Source organism: Lupinus angustifolius, unplaced genomic scaffold (genome assembly GCF_001865875.1).
Source record: "Lupinus angustifolius cultivar Tanjil unplaced genomic scaffold, LupAngTanjil_v1.0 Scaffold_172_19, whole genome shotgun sequence".
NCBI classification, from domain to species: domain Eukaryota; kingdom Viridiplantae; phylum Streptophyta; class Magnoliopsida; order Fabales; family Fabaceae; genus Lupinus; species Lupinus angustifolius.
In genome coordinates, this window is record NW_017726429.1 from 1 (window position 1) to 12,051 (window position 12,051).

Below are 12,051 nucleotides of genomic sequence, written 5' to 3' on the forward strand. Positions count from 1 at the left end.
TTCCAAAGTGCTCCTCTTGACATGCACACTTTCAATACCAAAATATAGTTCGGCTAACTAAAAGACTAACATCCGTACTTTTATTGAATTTTGTGTAACTCAAACTTGTATCAAAGATGTCTCAAACATATATTTTGTCATTTAAATGGACTTATTTGTCATTTATATAAATATATAAGATAATTATATATTTTGATATTTATTATATAAATTGAGTTGAAGTACCACCTATACTAACAAGAACCCAATATTTTAAATTGAGAAAATCTGAATCAATCAAAATAAGTTTTTATCATTAAATTTGGATTAAATTTAGATAAGTGTTTATGAATTGAGTTAGGTTGTTAACCTTAAGCATAAGATGCAGTGGCGGAGGGTCGGACTCCTCTTCATTAATCTTAAATTTTAAGTTAAATTTATATAATAGATAAAATAATATAAGTGTTATTATATATGTTTTTAATCTGATATTTAATTTAAATTCGTATATTAATAAAATGAACTGTTCAGATTAGCAAGTGCATCTATACACATTTTCATTTGGATACATTGAAAAACCCGTCTTCAACATAGGGCAAAACTGGTTTCTTAGAAAGTGGAAGTGAAAAGCAATGTTCTTGCGAATCTTAAATTAGGGTTTTGCTTTCCACAATACAGTGACACATTTTCTCTACACCTTCCAACAATGGCGACTCAAATTTCAACCACAACAATCACAGAAAACAACAACAACAACAAGGTTCATCAATTCTTAAACGAAGTTGAATCTCACAAGAGAATCCTCGAAAACAGCACCAATCTCTTCACAACCCTTTCCAACCACTACTCCTCCCTTCAAAAGTCTCTCTCCGAAAAATCCAATTCCATCGATTTCAAGCTCAAATCGCTCCAATTCAATTCCACCGAAACCCTAGATTCCCTCGTCCACAAAGAAAACATCATCCCGGAGCGCGAGACCGCCGCCGTAGCCCTCATCGAGGAGCAAAAGGATGCTGCACTCGCCGAGCTGCAAAAACCCCTCCCCGGTAATATAGATATCTCCGCCGTGCTGAAATCCCTCTGCCGGAGAATGGATTCCACTGCGCTGCTGCGGTTCATCGTCTCGAAGAGGAAGGAATCGGCATTGCTTAGGTCGAAGATATCCGCGGCTTTGGCGGAGGCCGTGGACTCTCCGAGGCTGGTGCTGGAGGCGGTGGAGGATTTTTTGAATAGCAAATCGGCGAAATCGGGGGCCACGGATAAGAGGTGGGCGTGTGGGATATTGATTCAGGCTATGGTTCCGGAATCGGGGGCGAAGGGTGTGAGATTTTCTAGAAGGATTGCTGAGAGAGCGCTTGAGGTGGTGGAGAGGTGGAAGGGGCAGATGGATGGGGAATCGGGCAGTGGGGCAGCGGAAGCGGTTATGTTTCTGCAGATGGTGGTGTGTTTTGGGTTAAGGAATCGGTTTGATGAAGAGTATTTGAGGAAATCGGTTATGCAGTTCGCCTCAAGAAGGGATATGGCAAAGCTCGCAGCTACATTGGAATTTGGGGACAAAATGATAGGTACATTTTTCGTGTTTAGGATGCTTGTTGATAGTATATTATTGCTATACTTGGGATATATGGAAGATTTTAGGTTAGTATTATTCATTTAATGTTAGTTACATTTGCTTGTGTTGCAATGCCTTGTGTTACAAGTTTGTTATGATGTATATTTATATTGGAATGGTGGAGCCTCGAGCATGATGACATTGGTCGTATGCAGTTTTGCTTCCTTGTGTACTGGTTATGTCAAGCACATTTGTGAATTGGTGGGTGCCCAAAGATATGCATTTGTTGATTATTTTTTTGGGTTTTTTAGTAGTTATGAGGCTTGTCGAAAATCTTTACACAATCAGTCGCAATCTGTGGATAAAAGAGGAATCTTGCGTTGGCAGACAACCAAAGTATAACCTTGTCATATCTTTATGAAATGAAATGGAAAGACAATATTTGTTTGGTTTCCCATAGTATCCTCCCGCACAGTAAGCCGGGACTATATTAGCAATGTTTTTCTATACACAGAGATCCAATAATTGTACTATGACCACATGAGCTAAAATGGATAAAAATGTGATTGTTTTTATTTGGCTAACTGCTTCTTGGACTTTTTTCTTATTCTGTTAACTATTGTGGGTTGAGAAAGAAGCCATTATAACTTGACAAGGTGATCAAAGACAAACTCTTTGGACCCCAAGCTCTTTGAACCAGCGGTGAAAGCCCGAAAGTCATATTATAAGGATATAAGTAATGATGGGTTAGAGGCTTAGTGCTGAGGTTTACTTGGACTACTGACCATGTAGTTGTAGACTATAGTACTCTTGCATAGAGAAGGTCATGGTAAACCCTTCTTAAGTTTCCAGAGAACCAGAGAAACTCTCAATCATAGTGCGATAGTAAAGTACTACTGAAGCCTAAGAGAATTTTTTACTGCATAGAGCTATTTAACCTGCGATGTTATATGGGAAGAAAATGTTGGGCTGTAAAAACAGACAAGAGAATAATCTGAATGTAGCAGATATATGGATATTCCGTTGAATGAGTGGATATACTAGAAAATCAGGAGCAAATGCATACTAGAGAAAGTTGAGATAACACTGTTGTAGAAAAGATAGTGAAATCTCACCTTAGGTGTGTTTTGGGCATGTGTGGAGTCAATAGAGAATACCCATAAGAAGCTGATGTAAGGAGAGAGAGTAGATTGGATGGAGGGTAAGCTTAGATGGAGACAAAAAGACAATAGGTGAACCATTAAGAAAGATTCTGAATGTCAGATGTATATGATTTATCCATAGACATGATTTATAATGGGGCATTATGATGTCATTTGATCTATGTAGCTAACTCCACTTAATAGGAAAAGAGTTGGTTGTTTTTGTAGTGTGTTTACTCGCTTGACACATTTTGTGACAGCACATATCTTCACACTTCTATATGCATTTATATAGCCCCTAGTCCATTGGTATTAATCTCTCTATATTCATCAATCTGAAGAGTTGGTGAGAGTGGGGAGTTGCTATGGAGTGAAGATTTAGAAAAGGGACTGCTATTGCATTTTTGGTCATTAAATTTTAAACACGGCGGAGCTGCTGGAGCATATCGAAACTAAATTATGTTCTTAAAGAAGTTTACCATTTCTTCTCTTTGGAAAGAGCTTTTATTACCTTGAAAGAATTTCACTGTTTCTCTGATTACTTCTGTCAACGTTGCAGCTGCTCATTGGTATGTGTAACAGTCCACAGCCTCTTACATGTCTATTTTTAGTTTTTACGTTTATGCAATCCTCTTGATTTATTAAGTCCTGCAGTGAGATATATATGGCACAGACTGTTTGGTCTATCTGATGAATCTTGGATCTGTCCTATGGAGCTGCACACTGCACTCTTTCTTCCTTACTAGATTTAGAGGTTTTGGATCTTGTAAAGATGCAAAAAATTGTAGCACCGTTCAGTATTTCCATTTTTTGGCATATATGGTTGGAAAGTAGTCCTAGAATGTTGAGATTCCTTCTCCTATTTTGATTTTGTTTAGAGAAAGTTAGTTTTTTGGCATCTCTTTGATCCTCTGACCACTGGTTTTCTTATGGGTTTCTATGGTAGATTTGCAAAGGAATTGAAATGTGTTGTTTCATTGCTGTATCTCCTAGCATAGTTTTTCCCTTCTGCCCTCTGTGAGGATGTATTATCCTCTTCTCTTGTACTTATCTCTTCCTATCTAATGAAATTTATTTTTTACCCAAAAAAACCTTTTCATTTCTTGTATTTCAACTAATCATTCTCAATTTTCCCATTACACCTATCTCCGTAGACATGTAGGCCCTTAGAAGAGTTAAGTAAGCCTTCTCTATAATAAAGCAGATGCAGGTAGGATACACAGCTTAAATCAATTGACATTAGAAACCCGGACAGTGTAATCATGTAATGTTATATTATAATTATGTGTTTTCCATGCAACAGTGTTAGCACAATTTTTCTGATTTGTGATTTATTTTGATTTTATAATATTTGAAAAACTTTTGGCCAAAGCATATATTCTTACATAGAGTTATAGACTAATAAATGAAATTGATTTGTGCAGATATTATAGATGAGCTAGTTAAAAATGGCAAAGAAGTAGAAGCTGTTTATTTTGCTTCAGAATCTGGTTTGACTGAAAGATTTCCTCCTGTTGACCTGCTCAAGTCCTTTATTCGGAACTGCAGAAAGAATGCTTCTGCCATATTGAAGAAGGGAAATAACCGTCAGGTTGCAACAGTGTGAATATCCCACCTGTCTGATTCAATTGTATATGCTATGTTACGAAGTTATCCCTCAATGGCACTTCATTAAATCTATCATTTTTCAGGATGACTCATACACCGAGTTGAATTCCATCAAGGCCTTAATCAAATGTGTAGAAGATCACAAGTTGGAATCAGAAATTAACCTTGACAGTTTGAGGAGGCGGATCACACAGCTGGAGAAAAATACGGGTGATAGGAAGAAGAGTTCAGCATCTGGAAGCAAACCTCCAAATAAGCATGCCTATGGAACAGGTCGTAAGCGAGGCTGTCGAGGAAGTGGATCTAGCCGTCCAGAAAAAGCAGCCAAATTTAGTTCATATCCATCATCATCGCCATCTTTCAGTCGAAGGAGCCTAGCACCTTCTCTACAGCTGAGTCCTGCGACAAGATATTCTGCTCCATATAACTACCCTTCCCATACTATATATGATGGTTCAACTGCTAATCCATATGCAGCAACCTATGGAACCCATATTCAAACTCCAGCTGGATTACAACAGCATTACTCACTCCCTGTTGACAATTTGGCCTCATCTGGTTATCCATCAACTAGTTCTTATGCAATGGGACAGACTAGCTATGGCGGCGTGTATGATTATGGAAATGCTGCTCCACCTAGTTATCAAAATCAAACCAGTTACATGGGATGAGTTTGCCATGCAGTTCTCCCGACTCGGTGTCTCCCTTTTTTGTACTGTGAATGTTAACATTGGGAAAAGTTATGTTCCTAGGAATGTATTTTTCAAATACATAGATATGTGGTGCTAATACAAAGTCGTTTATGACCATATACTAATTCTTATTCTTACAATCTTATTCTGTTTCTAGATAATTAGTTCCCCCTGTTCTATTTTTGTTGAAGACAGTGACTAGTGCAGACATAAGAATTTGGATTCTCTAACTTAAAACTTGTGGTGACTTCAAGACTTCATTCTTCCAAAAATTGGTTTCGAAAAAATGAATGAAGACAACAAGTTGATAATCGAATTTGCGGACAGAATACATTTATGGGATGTACGGTTCCATTTCTGAGTACATAGGGCTTGTAGAAAAAAACTTGAGTTAAGATGTATATATAGGGATAATTAATAAAATTTTGACAATATATTAAAATTTTAATTTTAATTAAAATTTAGCCTTAAATAATTATTGTGGACAACATAAAAAAAACAGAAATGTTATTGTCTCAAAATATAATATATTGGATATTTGCTTCGGTGCTATAAATATAATCTTTGTTTCAACTACGTATTGGATATATGATGTATTGAGGTATATTTGATGTATAACTTGAGGTATATATATTGAGGTATATATGATGTATAACTTGGTAATATATATCATTTCTCCATTATCATTGTTCAAAAAGTTATTCTTTGTAGGATTGTCTAGCTAGTTTAGGAGAAGTAAGAGTGGAAACAGGTGAAGTTAGACTAGACTTTACCTTAAATAGGTTAAACTTATATAGCATATAGGAGTCTGGACTTGCCCTATTAGCCTATCTAAAAAAATAAAAGCCTATGTTTGATCTGTTTAAAAGTATGATCTAACTTTTTAGTCTATTTAAAGGTCTGTTATATCATATGGTCATAAAAAATGTTAACACGTCTACATTTATATGGACTAATAGGCCTACTTTTGGTTAGACCCCTCTAATTCTAATAATTAAATAATATTTTTATATACATTTTTATATTAAAAATACATATATAATAATATTACTTATATTAAAATAATATAACTAAGTATGTTGGCTTGTTAGGCTTAATAGGCATTTTAGATAGCCTAATGTCTAATCCGTTAAGCTAAATAAGTTTTTTAAAAAGCTTGAGTCTGTTCAAGAAAAATGTCTGACCTGATAGGTAATAGGCTCAATGATAGGTCTCCTAACTTGTTTCCATCATTAAGGAGAAGGGGATTCCCTTACCTCAATATTACTATAGGAAGAGGCTATGAGAGTTATTCTAGTGGAATAATCTAGTAATCAAGTCACTATAAAAAGGAAGAGAATAAATTATCTTATAATATAAAAAGATAAATTATTTTCTATAACTACTAAAATATACTTTATTCCAAAAAAAGGAATCAATATTTGATGTGTATATCTAAAATGGGGAATGAGAATTTTCTACATTCACTTTACATGACCATGGCAACCAAGTCGATGCAAGAGGTGTACTTTACCTAACCATGGGAAAATTTCCGTGGATAATATAGTCAAACTACATTGTCACATGTTTAGTATACGTTTCGAAAAAATTATGGAAGTAGTATAGATTTTATGGAACTCGTGGATGAGGTCCACGACTTTGGGGAAGTCGTTGACCAGGAATATGACATCTCTGCCATCTCGTGCCTCAGAGGCACGAGATTCTTACATATTTTCTCTCCTCAACTGAAGTCGTCGATCACATGCACGATTTCCATAGTCGTGTCCCTGAAACACGAGTTTGGATGGGACATGATGAATTTAAAAAAATTCGGATAGATGGATATTGTAGGGTTATTTATTGTTTTAGGGGTTAGTTTTATTGAGTATAGTATGAATTTTTAGAATAAGTTAAGATTTATGATTTTTAATGTATAAAAATAATAGGTTTAAATTAAAATAGTAAGATTAAATTGAATTTGATAATTTTAGTAAAGTGTTAGTTTTAGGGAATTTAGTCAAAGTTTTTGATTTTTTTAAGATTTATTATTTTAGTTTTTTAAAAATAAAATGCATAAATTAAAATAATAAGACAATTTTATGGAAATGAAATGATAATTGTAGTGTGACTTGGAAAATGATTACATTTAAAAAACAACATAATGGGAATACAAATTTTTGATGGCATCTATGAGATGAAATTCCACATCTAGGTGCATTCCTCCTTCGAGGTGGTTGGACTCTTAGTTGTTGTGGTTGACATTGTCTTGTTTGTCCACTTCCACCTCTAACCAGTTGTGGTTCCTCCTCATCTTCATCTTCATCATCTTCGTCATCATCATCAAGTTGTGTAGACATTGTCTACTGATAATATTGTTGAGAGTTGAATGCCAATAATGTAGTATTTAAAGATGTGTCAAACATTGATGACATTCCTTGAAATTGTGAAGAAGATGCAAAGTGATAGAAACAGTAGCTACCAATTGCTCCAAAACCATCAAACCCGAAGGATTATTGTTTTTTGTTGTTGTTGTTGTTGTGAGGAGCATAAGTTTAAGTGTATGGCTGCATATAAGTATTCGTATGAGTTTGACTCTCATATGGTGCAGGAACTCAGGTGCAGTAAGCATTTCAAACTGTTGTGTAGGAGGAGCTTGATAAGTAGTTGAAGAGAAGGCAATTGGAAGTAGTTCAGCAAACGCTTCCATCATCTCATTGCAGTTTAGGTAGACGTCATTCAGTGACTGCATTGAATTTGGAAACACATTTGTAGGAGCACACCGATCCCAAATCATTCTAATAAAATTGTACCGAAAAAGTGGAAAAAATTAGAATAATGAATATCTGACTACAATTTAATATAAATTAGAAATAGAAAAACTAATATTCTTACCGATCCAGCCGAATATGCTCCGTCTGGAGAGATGTATTTCCAAGTCCTTTGTAAGTACCACTGCATATACTGCGCATAGTGATACAAAGGTTGGTCATCGGGAAAACTATTTACCACATAGTTTTCCCGGTTATTCCATATATGAATCCCCTAGTCATGCTTTTGTGGCAAATTGTAGTCATTTTTCCCACGTAGATCCATCTTTTGTTATTTCTCCAGGTTGACTGGATCTTATGGGATGGGTTGTTGTAGATCAAACTGTCTCATAACTCGACTAGTAGCATGCCACTCAATAAGTGAAAAGTAGACGAGTGACACTCGTGCTCGGGCTATATCAAGTATCGGGCCCATATAGGTAATGTTCCTATATGGGGCCTGCATAGGTAATATTTGGTATGGTTCCTACGCATAAGCGGATTAGAAATGAAGGTTGGACCTGAATAAGGAGACCAATATTGTTCATTACCAATGGGTTGAAAATCATGTCCATAAACCTTCAGGAAGTTCTATAACCGATAAATTCGTGAGATAAATTGCCCATAATCTATGTTCAATGATGCACATGTAGCAACAACATGAGAGCATGACAATCTAAGTGATTGAAATTCCCCACAATTACACCAATCTTTTATTAGTCTCACTGTGTATACCCTTGAGTGTCGACTCCCACCGATATCAGCAACCTCCACCTCTGAGACTCCTGATTCCTGTGAAAAACTACGTACTACTAGACATGTAGCTTTTTGGTTATTTTCATTGATCACCTTAGTCAATTCCTTGCAATATATATGACATGCCCTTATCATGGTACTTGCTTCATTTCTATTGTGTAGAAACCATGAATTCAGCCTATGATATGTTTCTCTAACAAGAGTAGTAATGGGCAAGGCTCTTGCTCCTTTCAGAACGACGTTAACACATTCTACCAAATTTGTTGTCATATGGTCGTATTGTCTTCCATTATCATATGATTGTGTCCATTTTTCTTTTGGAATATTTTCCAACCAAGTCGTTGCCCTCAGATTTGTTTGAAGCAATACAACAAGCATTCGCTCGAATCGAGGCCGGACCAATTCATACCCTACAATAAGTTTATCAATATTAACATAAATCACATAAATTTCAATACATACACATTTCGTTGACTTTTTCCTTCATATCATTATCTTGGAACTCCTTGTTGAAATTGCTAGTAACATAATGAATGCAATATTCAAAGTGTGCAATACACCATTGTGGGAGCTCAGTATGAAGTGCCCCCAACAAACTTGTACCCTTATCTGATATTATACAAATGTTCGGTTGTGAGGTAACATATGTCCAAAGATTGTAGAAAAATCATTCACATGCTTCTTTAGTGTCTCCTTCCATAATAACAAATGCTATTGAAAATATACGTCTATTACCAACTTCTAAACTAACTATTAGAAATGTTCCAATATATTTTCAGTCAAGAATGTGCCACTCACTTGAAGGATTGGTTTGCAAAAAGCAAATCCTTCAATGCATAACTTGAAAGCCTAAGATACTCTACCAAGAATTAAAGTATTTTGTTCTTCATGGTTAGATGTTCAATATCTTATAATTGTACCTGGTGCATAATATTGGACAACATTCAATCAATAAGGTAACTCCTTGTACTATCCCTCTCAATCACCATAAATTTAGGGCATTGATATTTGTTTTGCAGTTCAAGCCTTCCTATATGTCACCGTATAACCAAAACAAGTGACTACCTCTTTAACTAATGTTTTAATTGGTATACCGGGATCGTCAGATACTAATTGAATATACAGTTTGCGATGAATGATGAGTTCAATTTCGTGTGATCTTGAGAAATTTTAATGGATACACAAGTGTGTCTTTCACTAATTTTTCTAATCTCACAAATATCACGCTTCACACTTTTTGATGCCCGAATTCTCCATTCACACCCAGCACCATAATATTTACATTTTGCGACATATCTATCTGGCATAAACTCATCCACATGGTAATCAATAGAAATCCTAATATGAAACTATTTTACAACATTTATTGTTGTTTCCTTTGATTCAAATTGCATACCAACAAACAGATCATTATCAACATCATTACTTATGTGACTACTTTTATATGGAAAATCTTGTCCATAGTGATAATTAATGTTAATGAAAAAAGATGAAGGGGTAACATATGTTATGCTAACTGGTTCACTAGTGGTAATCTGAACATCGTCATCATCATTGTCACTACATAGGTCAATGTCTTCCTAATCACTAAAATCACTAACAATGTCATTAATAATGACCATCTACGTATAAACATAGAGTAACATTAAATAAAATTAATACAAGTAAATGAACTTAAAAACATAAAATATTTTTAGTTACCTTGTATAATGACACTTCTTCAATTAGGAATTATTATTCTTAGATGATAATAAACTACTCTAAAAAAATTCTTCATTTTTCTTCCTTTGGTGTGGTTTGAGCTGGGGGTAAAAGGTGTATATATGTTGTTCGGATCTCGTGCATCATATACACGACTTGGATCTCGTATTCTTCGTCCACGACATTGACATGGAAGTTATGTTCCTCGTCCATGACTTCTCTAAGGCACAAGATGGCAGGGATGTCGTATTCCTGGTCCACGACTTCCCCAAAGTCGTGGACCCCATCCACAAGTTCTACAAAATCTATACCACTTTCATAATTATTTCGAAACGTATACTAAACGTGTGATAGTGTAGTTTGACTACACTATCCACGTAAATTTTCCTAACCATGGTGACCTTTTATAATGTGCAGTCAATATATGTAATCAATGTATTAGCCATAGAAATGGAGTTTTTCTCATTGGCATACCATTTACTGCGATTTTTCTTCTTCTTTGGAACCTTGATATATGCATTTTCCATGATATGTGTATTTTTTATAGGCAAATGTTCGTATTTTTAAGGTGGATGAGAATTGAACTCTCAATCTCCTTATCACTCCACTCTCTAAGTCTTCCACCCTTACCATACCACCTTATGACTCCCTCCATGATATGTGTATATCACTATGTGGAGTCTTTTTTAGTGAAAATATATGACTGGGATTTGGGATCATTATTCTATACAATTCGTCAACAAGCTTTACGATGTGAACCTCCATGGATTAAGTCATGTTGTGATATTTGTTTTATCTTTTCATTATACATCATGAAATTCCTTATGTATTTTCGATCCTTTACTTTCATCGTTGTGTGTGTATCATCAAACGCACAAGCTTTCATTTAGCCTCTAACTTTAGTTTTCCTCATCGATGTAATTAATGTATGAACGACTGTTATTTCTTTGAATCTTGATGATCGTGGCACCAATCCATGAGCATCTTGCTCCCAAATATTCACGTTTTTTGTTTGTTTTGTTTTAGCAAAGCTTTGGGAACATTAATTGAGACACTTCCTGATCCTCTATTTAAGACACTTGTCACAAATATAATCATATAAAATGGTGGCTTATTTTCATATTCAAGTTCAAGTCTCTCGAGAGCAACACTAGTTGAGAGGAACTGTCACGCATCCCTAAAGTGTTTAGTTGCTTGCCTATAGGATGAGATGATACCTTTGATAATAAAAAAATTATTCTCGTTCGTTCAGGTCTCATTAAAACCCTCCTTAAACCATTAGTTAGGAATAAGTGTACCATCTCTGCGCTTCATTTCATCATATAAGCTGAATACAATTTAAGGAGAGTATCATCCCATGTCCTAGGAATCGCCCACCCTAAGTTGAATAAGTGTACAACAAGGAATCTTGGTTGATGGGGATAACATATCTCACTTTGTATACCAATCCAATTAGAAAGTTCCATTCAATTAAAAATAAAAATAAAAAATAGAAATTAATATTTTAACATTATTTTATAAAGTTTGACTGATTAGGGATATGAGGACAAAACAATTCTAGGACAGAGGTTGCACAGAGTTTGACTCTAGCGTTTGTCTTGCGCAGCTGACAAGTATGAGTTTATTTTACTTGAGCAATATTAGCTCTAATATTCATGGAACGGGTCGGATCGGGTCTTGCTTGGTCCATACCCTGCCCTAAATATCAATCGTGTCTAATTTTTGAACTCGAAATCGGCCCAATACCCAATAAGACCCGACCCTATTCGGGCCATATAATGGCTCATACCAAGTGAGCGGGTAGGACTGGGTCCTGCTAACTCTTGACACAACCA

At 35.4% G+C, this 12,051-nt stretch overlaps 1 protein-coding gene across 1 annotated transcript; it reads left to right on the forward strand.

Moving 5' to 3' along the window:
* The first annotated feature begins 533 nt into the window (after positions 1–533).
* Positions 534–5,108, forward strand: LOC109340445 (FRIGIDA-like protein 4b). Its single transcript, XM_019578141.1, has 3 exons — positions 534–1,544; positions 4,098–4,264; positions 4,365–5,108. The coding sequence occupies exons 1-3, from the start codon at positions 686–688 to the stop codon at positions 4,950–4,952; spliced, it is 1,614 nt and encodes a 537-aa protein (XP_019433686.1). The 5' UTR covers positions 534–685; the 3' UTR covers positions 4,953–5,108.
* The last annotated feature ends 6,943 nt before the right edge of the window (positions 5,109–12,051 follow it).

Coding starts and splice junctions, on each gene's coding strand:
- LOC109340445 (XM_019578141.1), top strand. CDS start 686: ATGGCGACTCAAATTTCAACCACAACAATCACAGAAAACAACAACAAC. Junction 1,545..4,097: donor ATTTGGGGACAAAATGATAG/GTACATTTTTCG, acceptor TGATTTGTGCAG/ATATTATAGATGAGCTAGTT. Junction 4,265..4,364: donor AGAAGGGAAATAACCGTCAG/GTTGCAACAGTG, acceptor ATCATTTTTCAG/GATGACTCATACACCGAGTT.